Source organism: Sinocyclocheilus anshuiensis, unplaced genomic scaffold (genome assembly GCF_001515605.1).
Source record: "Sinocyclocheilus anshuiensis isolate Anshui unplaced genomic scaffold, SAMN03320099.WGS_v1.1 scaffold481, whole genome shotgun sequence".
NCBI lineage: Eukaryota > Metazoa > Chordata > Actinopteri > Cypriniformes > Cyprinidae > Sinocyclocheilus > Sinocyclocheilus anshuiensis.
In genome coordinates, this window is record NW_015539907.1 from 2,357,735 (window position 1) to 2,375,633 (window position 17,899).

The following is a 17,899-nucleotide window of genomic DNA, read 5'->3' on the forward strand; positions in this document are numbered from 1 at the left end:
CAATGATCATTGCCAAAGCCATTTGAATGCCAAATCTCTCAAGGCTTACATGGTGTTGGACAGAAAGCAAAACTTGTTTTATCATTGTTTCTCAATGCTTGAAAGGTAAAACATTGCCGAGGGTACATTTTTTTATTTATTGTAACCACATTATTAATATCAATAGCCAGTGAATGAAGTCGCAAGTCATTTATCATAGAACATCCTACAGGCATGAAATTGTAAAATGTGGTCAAAAGAAACAATATGGTTTGAAAAAAAAAAAAACTGTGACATTTTTTAGATAGTCTAGCTAAACTATACCTGTCAAAAGACAGGTGGGTGGATGGCTACTATTAGCACTATTATACCATGAGTGGGGTTTTCACAGATTTTTCAGGAAAGTGTGAGAATGATTGAACATGGAGCGCAGTGCTGCAATAACAGTTTTCTTTGCCCTGTCTGACGTGTGATTAAGTTACAAAAGAGAATGTATTTGCAACAGGTGCTTCTAATATGGAGCAGGCATGAGGGGCTCCATGCACTCTCTCTCTCTCTAACCTCCATGAACCTGCCAGGGAAATCCGATTCCCGCTTACACACAGGCGAACACTACTCTTACTCGCAGAAGGAGAGGACAGGTGTGTGTGTGTGTGCATGTCAGTGTGTAACTAATACTGGACATTTGGGTTGGTTGATGATTAAATCTGATGATTTTTCATTTATTTATAGTTTAAAAAGAGTGCTCTTTACACCCATGTTTAACTGACTATAACTTTTTAAATGTACAAGTATATGTACTGAGTTGTAAATCTATGCTGCAGGAAATGTTACTTAATTTTATTGTTAAAAAAATGAAAATTGTATATATAATCTTCATAATTACATTACTGCTCAATCAGTACATATACTTGCACATTTCAAAAGTTATAGTAAGTCAGTTTAACATGGGCGTAAAGAGAGCTATTTTTGAACTAATAAATGAAAAATTATCAAATTTAATAATCAACCAACCCAAACGTGCAGTATTAGTCACACACTGATGTGCAAACATATAATTTAATTTTTTTTGAAATAAGATATATTTACCACATGATTTACTAAAAATTTAAATCAAGAAAAAATGGCAATGTATACTTTTATAATCAATGTTATTGCATAATTTTTAATCTGTTTGCGGTTATAAACACATAACACATGCTGCAATGCTTTAATACAACTTTTTTTTTTTTGCTTGTTTTACAGTGTAGAAGTTTGTTTTTAGTTTGTTTCATTATGAGTGTTGAAAACCTAGTTAAGTACTTATAAATTTCAATTTTAATATGAGAATCATTTTTATTTTTTGTGTGCTTTAAGATGCCTTACTTGACATAGTTTTGATATAGGCAAATATTTTTCATTTTGGGATGCTTGGAGTCCTTATTGGATGGTTTAGATTGGATTTCCTCCCACACAGTTTAATTTCACATCCTCTTGATCATTTGATAAATAAGGCTGTCAGCACAAGTCCATTGTTAAGACTGTATTTACATAGCTCCTTGCAGAATAAGCGTGTCAAATACTGTGCTCTGCTTTCTGGCAAGCTGCCAGGAAATTTATTTCATTCACTGTCAATTTTAACAACAGTGGGCATGTCTATTTGCGTTTTTCTTCCCCTTTCAACCAATCCCTGTCTCCGGGGGCATGTTGTAAATGTTGGGGAACCAATCGGCAGTGTTTAATGCTGAACTTTTGCTACTTTGAGCAAGTTAATACACTGAGAGATGTGGCCCCGCCTGGTCTACTCCAGCCAAAGTATTTAACCCTTTATGTGCATGATTTAACAAAATGCCATGGAAAAGTGATGAAAGCCAAAGAACTTTAACATTTGGATGTATATGCATAGGATTTACTTTATTATTATTTTTTGGGGGGAAGAAAAATAATGTGGAACAATCTAGCTTATATTGAAATTGAAAATGGATAGAACCGAAAGGTCAAAGTATAAGGTGTATTGTGTTTGCATGAATGCATTACATCTCGGGCTACTTAGGATTAGTAAATTGAAGGGGGTTTTAAAGGGGCTGCACCTCATGACCTATTGCTGGAATTCACACCCAAATGAGAGCCGTTTGCAGCTCATGAGGTCAGTGTATGGAATTTGCAAGCTTCCCAGTCTACTGAAAATTCCTCATATGCAGATAATGCACACTCTGCATCACAATAACAAAAACTATTTTAGAATTTGATTCGGATGTATTTGCAAGGTACATTTACAAGGAGCTTGGCAGTTACTGGTGTGAGACAGACATTAGATGTGCAGAGCAGTTCTCAAGTAGCTACATATAGATATAAAAATGCAATAAATAAATAAATTAAAAAAAATGAAATGAATAGCACTTTTGAGGAATATAATCATTCAAATTAAGACATAAGAAGCAGTTTTATTCTACATGAATAAAACTGCATGTAGATTAGAATAAAACTCATCCAAGTGAATTACTATTAATCATAACAACATAAATATGTGTTGAAATAGCGTTGAGACACACTATAGTTCACTTTGTGAAGTCTCTCTTTTCAAAGATAGTCTTATTTCCCAGTAGTTTTTTTGTATGTGTAAAATGAGAAAATATACAAAAAATTTAAATAAACAAACCCAATGCATCCAGAGCAATAGGTGTCAGTATAACGTCCAAAACTACTCTTACTTTTGGAATAAATAAGAGGCCACTAAATATAAATAAAAACTTTCTGAGTGCACATTTAAAGACTTTCAGTGGTTTGTTATATTATGCAGTGCAGTTAACGGCTGTTCAAAGTTCTTATGCAAATAAATTATTAGATTATCTTTTGTTGAAAAAAAAGAAAAGAAAAGAAAAGTACATCGTTGTAGATACATGCAAACCCCGTGAAACTCTGGAATAAAATTATGACTGGAGTAAAGTTGCACTGACATCATCTTGGAAATGTTTGTTAAATAGCTAATTCTTGGATTTTTGCATTTGTTCTAATTTACTCGCAGTTCTTGCTCTACTTCGAATAAACAATCGTCTTAGTTAGGATATATGATGAGAAAAGAAATAGATGGATGTTACGCCTTTAAGAGTTAAGAAACTTGAAACCTTGTTTGCGCAACAATCAGTGCAGCTCAGAGCCGCCAAAGTGTCTAGACTAGCACATGATGGTAGTCAGCCAATGGCTCCATCGCTCTCCTCGGGGGCCCTGTGTGTGTGCGTATGTGTGTGTGACAGGGGGAGAAAAAAAGGAAAAAGGGAGAGAAACGGAGAAAGAGAGAGAGATCTGGGTTGCAGTTTGACCAGGTCTGAACACGGAACCAGGAGCACACTATAAGTCCACGGATTGTTCATTTTCTGGCCCCGGCGCACGCACAAGGATATTTTGGAATCGCAAAAAAGAGTGCGCTGGAATAGTGGAAAACAACCGGAATGGTGAATTCTGTGAGGAATTGTCTGTGGATTTAATTCGCCGAGGAGCAGCTTCATTCATGTCACCAGACCCGCTGTTGAAGAGTGGATTTGAACGTGTTTCAAAGTCCGAAAACATTTGAGAGCGTGCGACTAGAGTAGCATTTCGCGTGGGATTTTGACAACAAAAGTCTTTGGTGTAGTTAAAACCCGTAGTGTATTTAAAATCGAAAAAGCATCGCACTGCAGCTCCACTTTCCAAACATTGTTCTCATGTAGACTACTTGACAGCGTTCTTCTAAAATGAATGCGTTCCTGTGTAGCCTTGCGGGTGTTTGATGTTCTCTGTTTTTAATGCAATATAATATTGTGCCTTCAAAACTAATGTTGTGGTTTTGCCACCAATATACGGTGCTCGGCTGTGCACGCGCTGCATGGCATTCGTCCAACATTAATGTTGCACGAGCTCAGAAATAGTTTCAAATCGCTAAGATCTGAACGTAAATAACTCATCTAGAGTTTCAAGTTGTCGTATGTTCAGGACGAAACGCTCAGGTCTTGTACGGCGACTCTGGAGAAGCCGTTTGATTCCAGATAAAGAGGGGAGCGATGGATATGGCAAAAGCGGCAAGGGGTCTCGAGACGATCTGCTTGGCTCCAACCCAGAGAAAATTCCCAAGACGGAGTTCAGACCGATGACCCCGAGTGGGTCGCCTGGCGTGGACTATGGGGAAGTGTGTACGAGGAATCCCACTGCGAGCAGCGGTGGTGGCACCTCAGGGGGCGTCTTGGACCAAGATGGGGGTACGGTGTGTACGGTGGGAAGCCCTCGGTCTGTGCAGGACAGCGATTGTAGAACAGTCACTTGCTGTTTATTTAAAGATCGGGACCATCATTCTGGGTCTAGAAGCCCGGAGCGAGGCTCGTGCCAGCTCGTGCTGAGGAACATTGGCTCTTCTCGGGACCCCGGTCCTATTGAGAGCCAGGAGACGAAACCTCGCTCCGTCATGGAGCAGGAGCTCAAGACCGCCACCTATTCGCTATTAAAAAGGCTAAAGGAGAACACCTTGGATACTTTGTTGGAAGCCGTGGAGTCCAAAGGAGGGATGCCGAGCGACTGTGTGATGGTATCGCGGACCGAGCTGCTGTTAGGCGGCCACATGGCTCCTCCACAGCTGCTCATCTGTAAGCTTTACCGGTGGTCAGACCTGCAGCATACGGCCCAGCTTAAAGCGCTCTGTGAGTGCAAGAGCTTCGGAGCTCAGGACGGTCCGGTAGTGTGCTGCAATCCATATCATTATAGCCGACTCTGTGGGCCAGGTAAGCGAAGATCCCATTGACGGGTAGCCTATGTATAAAACCTGAACTGACTAGATTTTCTCATTATTAGGCTTCGCTTTCAACCTGCTGTTATGCCAAAGGGCTTTCCTCAGGGTTCCCCTAACAGATGCATTGAAGCTTTGTTGTTACAGTGATTCATATAGCCTAGCCTACTACAGAATGCCATTGATAAAATTAGTGCAATAGCAAAGAAGAATGTCGACTTGCTATTCAGTGTGAAAAGAAATGCTGTTAGTAAAATGTAAGCAATTACGTTTCAGTGCTCTAAATAGCTTAAGTAATGACAACAGTGACTTAAAAAGGAGCAATTTTCACATTGTCCACAATGTAGCAGCCCTGTACTGTCCTGTTTTTATTTTCTGCTACTTCATAATTTTCCATAACAGTTGCATTGTATCCAGGAAACTAGAAGTAAAACACAAGCATAATAATTGCATAAAATGCATGACGTTTTAAAAATGTATTTCATGCAGGTTTCTGAATTGACAGACAGTAGGCTACTATGTGTGACCTTGATTAAATTAGGCTACTGCTTAGTTTATTAATTATCTGCTGGTAGCCTACATGGGTTATGTAGCTATTCTCCAAACGATTGTCTCTCAAATAGGCTAGTAGTACGGTTGAGACAGTCATTTTTATTTGATTTAGAAAATTTCATTAAAGTCTGATCTCATGTAAACACTGGCTGTGTGGCCTTAAAGATCTAAAAGCCAAGTCCAAGCAATTTTGATGCAATGAGCAATTTTTGTTACGATATTTTCCGTAGTCAAATCATTAGCAATAATATAATATAGCCATCCGCTGGCTACTTTCCTCTCACAAGGCTCACAATGACCAATACTTGTTAGTTTCTAAATTTCAGATGTTATTGTGATATGTTTAGTCTCAAACAACTCAAACGAGCAGATTAACTAGTTAAACCGCTCTTCACATGCTTTAAAATCCCACAGATTGATGGACTAACATAATGATTAGAATTCCTAGCATTCATATGATAGATTGACAATCCTTTGTGGAGGGCATTGGCGACCTGGGGCACTTGGCAAGCTATAAATCAGTTTTTCCATAATAAATCCTCGCATATTAAGAGATCATTTTAAATCAAAGGCTTCAAACTGACAATTACACTCTTTGCTCAGCGTTTTATTGGAGTTTCTCAGAGCAGAGACGCTTGAGGGAGACAGCAGCCCCTCCTCGCTCTCCCCTCTGTTCTCTGTAGAGACACACATAGCTCACAGGCGCTCATGCGTGTCCCCATGAAGATGGTATTTCTTTCATGCGATTTGAACAACAGAGCCCTCTCAATCTTCAAACTCCATGGTTTTGGCGGGTTTTTGCAAGGTTAATTTTCACTGATATTTTACTGATATAATTAAACTGATATTTTCAAAGATATCAGTTTCAAGTTGCGCTTTAAAAGTCACTTTTTTCCCAAGGAGGACCCCTCATGCTATTTAGGTGAAGGGGTGGCGGTAATATACAGTTTGCATACAACTGGCGCCAGACTGACTCGCTGTGTATCTGAGTGACTGAGTTTAGGATCCTGGCAATTACTGCCGCCACTCTTAAAGAGACAGTCCACATTATGCTTTTATTTTTTCCCCCACGACCAAAAGGCGAGGTCATTACTTGTCCAGAGACTTTTTTACTTTGTGCCTTTTAATGCTATCCTTAGTTACTAGACGAGTTTTTGCGCATTGAAATTTCGAAAAACCTAATTATAACGGCCTATATACGTTGTTTTTGTATTAGTCCATCACTGGTGTCCATGCCATTAAATGGTGAATCATCTATAACCGCTTTGAGTTTTATTCAGCTTCAGAAAAATAAAATTAAATATTTGTTTTCTTTTTAATCCAAGGTGTTGTTGTTTTAATCTACTATTTTTTAAATGGTATTTGGTGTTTTGTTATTTTACAGAAAATATATAGAAAATTATTTTATATAAAGTATTAAACTGAGCTGCTATTAAAAGATAAGTTTGTGCATTTTGAGGTAACATGCGGCACCTACCTGTATAGGAAATAACCAGACCACCAAGATGGAATCTGCAGATTTTTTTCTCCAGTGAATTTGAGAAAATAAATGTGTAAAAAAAAAAATTTTTACTCATGGTGTTAAACATGGGAAAATGTGTTAACCAGATTTAAGAGTAGTACGCTCTTGTTGATATCTCAAAGCAGTATAAAATTAGTAAAAATATTAAACAACTGAATATGCAAGAAAGGAAATGTGTGGAACTTTGTAAATGGCAGTCATTTGAATTTTGCAGAAATCGGCCGCTTTCTGTGCAGTTTTGTGTATACAGATAGCATATGGACCTTCAGTATATAATACATACATTTTCTAGAGTGCTGTAGACAAGATTGTACATATCATCTACATTGTGTTTTGTCATTAATATATTGCTCTTTTTGTGAGCCACAGACCCAACCTAGTCTGTCCAAATGAAATAATATATCTATATATAATTTCCCCTTTTTTCTATTCCAATTGTAATCATACTGCTGGTATATTTTAGAGTCACCTCCTCCTCCATACTCAAGACTTTCCCCCAGCGAAGAATGCAAGCCACTGGGTAAGTTTCACAATCACGCTCTAATGTCATTGTAAATGATCATGTACATGCACATTCTGAGGGAACAGATGATGTGAGATCATTTACTGACAAATTTAATAAAATAATCTGTGTAACAAAATAACCTGGCCAAAATAAGTCAATGCCATCAGTTGTCACCCACTGGTTGAATCCCTGGCTTTACGGAGAGCCAAAAGGGAAGCAAAAAGTAGAACAACGTGAAGAATTTTAATGGTGGCAATTAGGCACAGTGACCAACTGAGAGCCAGTGGAGGCTGCAGCCAGTATCCGGCGGGCCCATTTTCAGCATGCCAATCTGGAGCCGGCCTGGGCTCGGCCCTGTCTGTTGTGAGGGGTGCTGGGACCTGGCACTGGGCTGGGATATCCTCTCGGTACCATAGCTCAACATCGGGCACACTGTTGACAGGAGGTGGTACCATCTGGAACTGATGCTTTGGTGGTTTGCAGCTCAGCCTGATAACTCATTTATTTGTTAGTAGGATTGGCTCAATATCAACATATCAGCTGTTGATACAGTACCAGTACCAATGAGATTTCACAATTCTTGACAGCAAAGCAAAATATATTAGTTAACACGCTTCTATGTAAAAAAAAAAGTATATAAAGTACCATTCAAAGTTTGGGGTCGGTAGGATTTATTTTGAAAAAAGTCTCTTATGCGCAGTTGCGCACCAAGGCTGCATTTATGTGAATAAAAGTAATATTATAAATATTATAACAATTTAAAATAACTGTTTTCTGGTTTTGTCTGTTTTCTGTATTTGACATGTTTATTCTATGCTTTGATGGCAAAGGTGAATTTTCAGCAGCCAACACTCCAGTCTTCAGTGTCATATGGTCCTTCAGAAATCATTGTAATTTTCTGATTTGGCGCTCAAGAAACATTTGAAAATTAATATTTATGTTAAAACCATGATATTTCTTTTTTTTTTTTCAGAATTTTTAAGAATCAAAAGTTCACAAGAACAGCATTTATTTGAAATAGAAATATTTTGTAACACTGTAAATGAATAAAAGTATAAAAAATCTTAATGACCCCAAACTTTTGAAGGGTAATGCAGGTATTTATATAATAGAAAACTATGGTATGTTGCTTGGTAGCTGTGCGTTTAACATTCCTAGTTGTATCATCAAATTAAAAATGGATCAAAAATTAAATTTCTAACCAGATGACATCCTTTATCTCCTCAGATCTGTCAGATTCCACACTGTCTTACACTGAAACAGAGGCTGCCAGCTCGCCTAACGTCACCCAAGGGGAATTCTCAGGTGAGTTTAAAATATATCTGCTCTAAATTGTCGAGTTGCTCTGTTTTAATTCGGTTTGTTTGGAGTCTTCGTGTCAGCATGGCCTGTTATACCACTGTCAGACTTGTTGCTGTTTTTTCCAGTCCCGGAGAGCTCATGTGGTAACATCTTTGTTCAAACAAAGGCTACGTGCCTGTGATGGTGACCTTGCACCAGATATTTACTTTTTCCCCCCTGCTGCAAGAGAAAGCAGTGAGCATGCAGAAGGTGTTCCCTGTTAGTTGTCATACAAATCTCAGAGTTTGGCAGGAATATTCCAGTGACATAGTTTTGCATCCGTTTTAAGGGCCAGGAAGGGGTTAAGTGCTCAGTAAAAGTCTAAAATGCAAAGAAAACAGCAAGGCATACCTTCCGCTGTCCTAAGTTCTGCGGGTTCCCTTGGAGTGTGTTTGAATAAATGAGCAAACTTTGCAGGTAATTTGGTTTTTATGTTGTGCTTTGCTCCTCCTCATTAAAGGCCATTAGGAGTGGAGAGAGTCCGGTGGAGATAAAGCTCTCATTGTGAGCCCAGCAGAGGTTCAGTGGGCCGTGTTGGCTGGCCATAGAGCCTGCCTCCCCTTCTCTGTTTTCTTTCAGAAATATTTGAGTGGGATCAAACTGTAATAAGATCCAAGCACACACACACTCGAGCACACCGAGTCACGTTATACGCTCTGCACACAACGGCGCGTAACAGAACACGCACACACAAATGCACATATCAGCCTTTACGGCTCTATCTTGACCGGAGTAGGCTTTATTCCATTGCTGTGAAAGGGCCACACTGAGAGAAAAGAGGAGAAACAGTCTTGTGTCATGGTTTGAGATGAAACACTCCCCTCTTATGGAATGAAATCAACATGCTTCTCTCATAAAACTGGAACCGCACCGTGCATGCGTAGGATCATGGCCGCAGAGACAGAAAGGCTAAGGCCTTGTTTTGCAGCGCTAGAAATAGCGTTCAAAGAGAGCGGGTCAATCCACCCCCTTTCCCAGAAGGAGCTACCTGAGCTTGTGGCTTCATGTACCCTGTCACCACCACTTCACAGGCTGGCGACACTCCTTGCGCAAACAAATGATGTTTCAAATGCTTGCTGAGATTTTTTTCTCTGGATTTGGTTCGTGTGAGCTGTGACTTGCTTGTAGGTTCATAATCAGGCCTTTTTAGCCTGCATGCAGGAGCGTTTTTAACCAGATATGTTTATTATTGTCATATACTGACAAATATAGCATGCATATGGTACCATATTTGTTATTGGCCAATTTATTTATTTATTAATACATTTAATCTATATTGTCGATATTTAAATGTGCATGCTCATTTTCCCTATTTTTGCATTTAGATCACTTTAAAAAAATGTTTAGTAACACTGTTAAATGTGATCTTTGGAAAATACATTTTTTTTTAATATTGTGATGGCTAAATTCAGTTGTAGAATTCAAAACTATTTCTTTTGCCATCATCTAACACTCATTTAAGTATTTTAGTAACTCTTTCAAATGTAATTTTTTGGGAAATTAATGTTAATTTTCCATACTGTACATTATAATAAATTCAAATGTAGAGTAAAAAAGTGTTTTAATATTTACATTTATTTCTATACAAAGTATAGCATTTTAAAACCAGTGTCTCCGTACAAGGAAATCTTGTTAGTTAAAGGCACAATATGTAAGATTTTTTTGATTAAAATATCCCAAAACCACTAGAACAGTGATATATATTTTGCTGACTTATATACTTACATTATCACAAATGTTTTGAAGAATGTTTAAATCCAGAGAAATAAGCAATTTTAACTAGTGTAACGGACCGTGTCCATAGTGTCATTGCGTCGCCTGCCAATGACGTCATAACCCCTCGATTTTTCCGGTTTTATTTTGTTGAAAACATGGAAACCTCAAAGACATTTTAATATGTTATGCATTTTATTAGACAGGTGACGACCGCACAGAGTAGCATTATAACGGAACTTTCAATACACTCAAATGTATCTAGTATAAAACAGCGCTGTTTTACCCCACATACGCATGACCGGAAGAAGCAGAAGCGGTCGACTGTGGCATAATAAAAGCTCTGCTGCTATCGAGCCGTGTATCGCGCTCGTCCTTCATTAGCAATCACTCCAGCGGCCTCGTTTCGCTTCCACGACTTTTAGCCCCACCCTGCTTCGTACTACAGTGACCTTAATAAGTCTTTAATACATTAGCTCATCGATTAACATGATTTCTGCCCGAGTCCCGTCGGATTGCATCGGCTGTGAGGATGAAGACGACAACTCCCATGATTCCACACTCAGTCACGGCGTCATCAAACTACACCTTTGTTTCTTGTTTGTTTTGAATATGCGCCCTCTAGCGACGACAACTTTCATATTGTGCCTTTAAGCATTCAAAATACATCACATGCAGGGTTTTTTTTTTTTCAGTACAGCTTATAATAATTTGGTGCAAAGCATTGATTTGACAGCTCTCCAGCGACGAAAACTTTCATATTGTGCCTTTAAGCATTCAAAATACATCACATGCAGGGTTTTTTTTTTTCAGTACAGCTTATAATAATTTGGTGCAAAGCATTGATTTGACAGCTCTCCAAAGAATGTCTGTTGCTGAAATTGTTAAAATTCCATAGGTGACCCTCTCCAAATCACTAAACATAAGGTATGTAGATTTGTAGAGGGTCACCTATGGAATTTCATCCCTTTCCTTTATGCTACCTGTGTAGCAAGAAAGAAAGGAAACGGATCTAAAATCTAAAAGCGTTCATACATATGGCCATCCACCCACCCTGAGTCCCTTATCCCACCCCACCCACATGCAGGAACTAGTAAAGCTCTTGAAAGTTAGGCCGGGGGGCCAAAGGTGGGAGGGGGAGCAGATTGCAGCCCCCTGGGCGAGTGTAACTCCTGCTCTGAACACTCATCCACTCTGTTTGACAATAGCAACAGAACACATCTCGACGAGTCTGATGAAAACTCCCTGCCGCCCAAGGGCGAGATTTTAGAGAATCTGGCGTCTTGGTTTGAAAGACAGTCTGTGGATGCTTGAGATCTGAGGCTATTTATGTAATAGGTCTTTGATGTCTTGCTGCCTCAGTGAGTTTGTTTGAAGCACACTGCATTAGGATTTTCAGCTCAAATCTTCATTGAGTTTCTGTGAGCCTTTCTGCATGTATTTAGCATTTTTGCATGTTTGTGCACGACTGTTTTTTTTTGCACGTCCTGGAATCCTTGTGAATATTTGCGTTTCTGTGTGTTTGTGTTGGTGTCTAAGATGTCTGCGCTCCCGTGTTTGGGTACATCTCTGTCTGTTTGTGTTGTTTGTATCTGAATGTCTATAGTTCGGCGTTTCAGCCGCAGTTTCTCGTTTAATAGCAACTGTGTTTGTCAGTTTATGTCTACACTGTGTCAACGCACAGCTATTGATTAAGTGTTCGCTATGTTTTCAAAGCATGGCCGTCGAAACATGTGGTCATGATGTGCTACATGTGTCTGTAAAAATGTGTGCGCGTGTGTGGTTCCAGTCACATTCTGTAGCTGTGACTGGGTTGTAATGCAGCCCACCTGTTTCCTCACTCCTTGTTGAGGCCGTGTGAAGATCAGAATTATGTTCTTTGAAGTAGGTCTCATTGCTTCCTGTATAACTGCATGCATGTGATCTTTGTGGTTCGCAAGCCCCTGTATTGGGAGGTGGTCTCCTCATCCTCTGATGCTATATATATATATATATAAAACGTCTACTTCTAATTCCAACTTCTACTTCTACTTTATTCTACTAAATTCTACTCTAATTTTTGAGTGCAGTTCTGCATTATATTTGCTAGTAATTCAGCAAGTGAATTGGAATGAAAAGATCTCAATTGGATTCTGAATGACGCACATCCCGCTGCAGAGCAGTAGAATTGTTTTTCCAGTGATTATTAGTCTCTATGATGAGGGATCTGACAGATGTGGAAGGCCGGCAGGGCCGAAAAACCAGTGGCTGTTTACAAATCAATCTCAGAACAGCCATAGATGTGCTACAGCTGAGAGATGCACCCTAATAATCCCCCTGGAATTTGTCACCATATGTAGAAAAGGAAGCAAATCCAATGTGTTTTCACGCGTGTACGTTCTTACTTTGAAACGTCACAATCACAGTCAGAACTTACTGTAGTTGTGTCATGACTATGAGAGAGACCCCATGTCCCACTGAGGAGCCCTGTGGTGCCATTGTGTTTTGTATGTTGTGTTTATTTTTCCTTGAGAATGTAGGAAAGGCGGTCGGATGGTTGTGCGAGTAGGTTCATCGAGTACTGTTTTGGCCTGAGGAGGAGTAAAGGCTCAGTCAGGTATAGAGGAATGGTTTGGTGATCTGTAATTTTACTCTGGGTTCACTCCTGGTTCTTTGTGATGTTTACACTGCCCTCTCTGTTTTTGGGGAGTAGACCACAGCCAGGCTGGCATCCCTATGTGTGGCCTATCGGTGCTGTATGTCTTAAAAATGGAAAGCAGTGACAGTCTCATTCAACTGTACTGGACTTTACCAAACTGATCAGCATTATGACTGTAAACCAAAGCCTCTTTTCCATCAACAGAGTGTTAGTGGTGTCGGTGTCCAATCTGGATCCTTTCTGGCTCTGCTTTGCTCATTAGATCTGGTGGTTTTAAACAATAAACAGGTAACATCAGAAGCCAGGGTGTGGGATAATATCTCCAAGTATAGTTTTTAATTAAAGACCACATAAAAACGCAAAATGTAATGGTGAAAAACTAGATCAATCACATTATTGTCTGAATATGTGGCACGGTGCTCATTCATTGGACTAATTCCAAGACATTTATTTTATTAGTTATTAGTTGTATTTAAATTGAAATATGAAATCTTATATATTTAAACAGTTAATAAACAAATACTATAATGTGCTATATTGGTTTGTGAGTTGGTCATGTTGAAACACATTCCGTTATTATTCATTTCTCAGATCAACGGCAATGTGGGCAGATTCAGAGATCTACCGATCTGCACAATTTCAGTGGAAAAAGGGTATGCGTCATGAAGTATGAGAGGTGCTGAATCTAAAACTGATCTAAACAGGTAGCATTGCTTTCACAAGGAGCCACTGGTTGATCACAGTATTGATAGTACAACTTCTTGTCTTTGTTTTCATAAAACTCCTGTCTTACAGGCCAGTGTGTGTTTTGTTTTGACTGATAGTCTGACACAAGCATAATCACATACTCTCCCTATCAGAAAATCACAAACAGACGTGTTTTTATGTGATAATCTGGCAGCAGTACACACATGCCAGTCTGTCTAGGTCTGATCTGACCTCATTTCTGCAGTGCATGAAAAGGGCATATGGACGCCCAACAATTAAACAAAGTAATCGAAGCATGTGACGGCGTGCTGATTACCATTGATTTGATTGCGCCCATAGATTCTGAAAAGCCTTAAAAGGCATGTGATGTCTTCCCCTCAATTTATCAGCTGGCTCACAGACGCTTGAAAATATCTAGACTGAGTTTCAAATTCTTTTCGTTGTCAATGCTTAAATCTTTCATAACAGTTCTGTCATCTTTTATTTACCCTAATGTCGTTCCAAACCTGTATGATTTAGAAAAACAAAACAAAAGGAGAAATCTGAAAGAATGTTTATGCTGATCTTTTCTATACATTGAGATCATGATCGGATGAAGTAGTCAAGCTCCAAAAAAGCATCATGGAAGTACCAGAAATATTGCCAAAACATTATGCTCTATATTCCAAGTCTTCCGAAGCCAAACCATTACTCTGTATAACAGTTTAACATGTAAGGCAATCTTGCACTCTTAAATCTTATTTGCAGTTCTGCATATACAAACCAGTGTTGTTATTACTTAAACTTAATCTAAACCAAAATTAGATATTCTGCCTTAGCAACTAACTGAAAAAAGTTTAGGTTTAAATACTAAACCAATTATAAAATAGAATATAATCAATCAATAAACTTTAGAAATATTTGAAAAAAAACTAATAATAAAAATGATAAAATCACCTAAACGAATTACTAAAAATGAAACTAAAATTAAAATATAAAAGATAATTCAAAATATTAATAACTATATTAATAATACTAAAATAACATTGATTCAAACTTCCCAACACGTTCATGAAATGAGGGTGAATAAATGATGACAAAATGTGAAGTTTTGTATAAACTTTTCCTTTAAACCAGTGATCATGAGAAAGATCATAGACATTTGATATTATGTACGTAATGCAAAGACTTTAACTACACTGTATTTTTTCCGTCACTGAGGTAAACTTGGATCATGGGAGTGACATGAGCTGTATTACGTCATTTACAGCAAAACTACGAATAATGAGTTATGTAACGTTAAGAGTCTAAACAGCTCTGCATTGGGACGGTTTCAGTTTGAGCTATCCTTTTTCACTCTCTTTCCTAAAAACCCATGCCAGTCATATTACAGAAAGACAGAACAGTCCCACACACGCTGCCCTGCCGCTGTAACAGTGTTACTCTGCCAGTGAAAAATGAGCCACGGTGGGGTGGACAGTGCAGGGGCCACCCTTTTGCCCTCCCCACTCATATTCCCTCACCTCAGTATCTCTCCCTCTCTCGCTCTTTCCCTCCTTTTGTCTTTTTTCTCCCTCTCCCTTATTCCCGTTGCCTGGCACAGGGCCTCAGGTTTCCACCGCAGCCCCAGAGCTTGCCCACACTCCCCCAGGGCCCCAAGTGCTCCAGGATACGGGATGTGGAAATAATGTGACTGGAGTACTTCCACCCTGCCTCCAGAAAATCGGGTTCTGCAGATTGTTTATTTGAGGGGAAGGAGGCCTCAGCCAAACATCCTGTTTTAAAAAGCTTGCCTGGGTTTTGTAGCGCAGGGGCTGCTCAACTACCCCTTTGACGGCAGGGGGAAGCTGAGGAATGTTGAAGAGAAGCCCAGCGGCCTGGAGGTGATGGGCTGGGATGTACATTTGTATATGTGTGTGAGACTACATGTGTCTGTGTATCTTTCGTTTGATTTTAGTTTTTTTTGTTTTTTTTTTTCATTTTGACGGAGAGATGCACAGTATGTAAATATAACACAGGCGGTACCGTGCCATCATGGCTGTACTATACAGCTCTCCTTGAGCGTGTGTTCCTGTCCTGAATGACCGACTTCCTCTTCCCCTTACATAACACACGTAAACAAGGCAAACAAATGCTCATCGGCCATTAGCGGACAGCTGAATTAGTCGCCAACCTCTATTGTATCTCACAACAGATTGAGAAAAAGATATGCATATTTGTTTATGGTAATGCTGTTTATGTCTCTCTGAGACTATCCTGTTTTTGTCTTTGTCAGTAGGTTTCCGTGTGTAAGTACGTGCAGCTTGGCCTTCTCAATGAGGAACTGGACTTGGATTTTAAGGATATTAGATTAAATTGTATTTTTTTCTCACCACATTGTTTGACCACAGTAAATATTTCAAGATGTAAAGCATTTTGGAAAAGCAGAGATTTTGTTTCTCCAAAGACTATATTAGCTGTATTGTTGTAATATCAGTCACGTATTTCACAAAATCAATATCAAGAATCACTATTTGAGTCACTAGTGGCAGTATGATAATAGACCTTTCTTTTAAGCGAATGTGACATCAATTTCAGCCAGGCATATTCTTTTAGTCTAATGTGAATTTAGATCTACACATTTACAGAAAGCATCAAAATGCAGTCGCAGTATTTAATCAAGGGGTCATTTTATTTTGTTTTGTTTTGTTTGATTTGATTTGATTTATTTTAAAGGCTTACACTGTGACATAAAGCATGCTTATTTATCATCTAGTATATGTGACAACCAATGTGTTTGTCCATTTCAAAAGAGAGAAGAGTTTGTGTATAATTGCAGACCATTCGTACAGGTAATCATTTCCTCACTGAGCCCACCCCCACCCAGTAATGAGTGAGAGATTGAGTCCTGCAATGTGCTCTGGGAAGGCTGGGGCAGCCCATCTCTCCTCTCCCTCCACCCTGCACGCTGCTGCGCCTGCCTGCCTCCTCCAATAGAGCCATTCATTCAGTCCGGGCCACGGGGTTAGGGAAACAAATAAAGAGGCAGCCATGCCATTAAAAATGTATGGAATGTCCAACTGTTAGTTTAGTGTTTTAGCGAGCCTCCTCTCAAGGCTGTGGAAGGGGGAACAATACTCCGTTCAGCGTTTGCGTTTGGTCTCAGCTGACCTGTGCCCAGAGGGTAGCCAGCAAAAAGGTGGCAGTAGTAGATGCAAAAGCCGGTTTTGTTTTTCGAGCAGTTTAGGATCCACGGTAAAAAATTAATTCTTGCGCCTGACACTGGGATGGACAAGCGGTGATTTAGGCCTGTGGTTTGATTGCCTAGCTAAAATAAAGTGAAGAATGTTTCCCCCCTTCCTCCCCAGAGGAACATTGACAGTTGTGCAGGGACCTATGGCAGTCAGTATTTTTAAAACTGGGAGAGCCAACGCATTCCTCTGGCCTGCAGAATGCACTGTGTGGATTAACTGCAGGGGCCCATGGAGTCCGACATCCTCACGTTAACCTTCATTAAGAGAGAAACACAGAGCGTGCATGGAGAAACAGACACGATGTGTGGGGCGGAATGGAGCGCTAGTCTTTAAATGTTTAGTTCACTCAAATTTACTCACCATCATTCTTTCTTTGTGATTTTAAGGTGAATTATTCCTTTTAGTTTTGTGTACATCTTCTAGGTGTGAGTACTTTTGACACAATGTTATTCTCACACAGGATACATTTGTCACAAAGCAATTTTTTTTTTACTTTTTAATGTGTAATTTCTCGATTTAGCTTTTCTGTTTCTTCCTTTCTTTTTTTCTTTCTTTCCACAAGTTTGGCCAAGTGGTGATGATGTTCTCTTGTTTTAGAAATGGGTGCTACAATCAAAAGGGTTGAAGGCAGTGCACACTTGTCAGGCTAAATCATATTGGCACTGGCATATTTTTGGATTTTTCGAGAACTCTGTGAGGGGAGTTGTTTTTTCCCCCTTGTGTTTGCTGCTCAAAATTATGGAAATATTATTCAGACTAACCGAGCAGGATACGCATTTCTGTCAGAGGGAGCTGAGCTCACAAAGGGGGACTTCTATTATACTCTCAAAGAAGTCAAGAGATTGAGTTCAGTGCCTCTTATCTAGAATTAACTATATATATATATATATATATACAGTGGGTACGGAAAGTATTCAGACCCCCTTAAATTTTTCACTCTTTGTTATATTGCAGCCATTTGCTAAAATCATTTAAGTTAATTTTTTTTCCTCATTAA

At 39.2% G+C, this 17,899-nt stretch overlaps 1 protein-coding gene across 1 annotated transcript in view; it reads left to right on the top strand.

Annotated features, from left to right (window-relative positions):
- Window positions 1-3,218: 3,218 nt before the first annotated feature.
- The window catches only part of LOC107686299 (mothers against decapentaplegic homolog 6-like), a 27,997-nt gene continuing 13,316 nt past the window's right edge, over window positions 3,219-17,899 (top strand). The window contains exons 1-3 of the mRNA XM_016483241.1: window positions 3,219-4,706; window positions 7,249-7,305; window positions 8,518-8,595. Of these exons, the coding sequence (XP_016338727.1) occupies window positions 3,920-4,706; window positions 7,249-7,305; window positions 8,518-8,595 (922 nt within the window). The 5' untranslated portion in view covers window positions 3,219-3,919. The remainder of the gene's footprint in view (window positions 4,707-7,248; window positions 7,306-8,517; window positions 8,596-17,899) is intronic.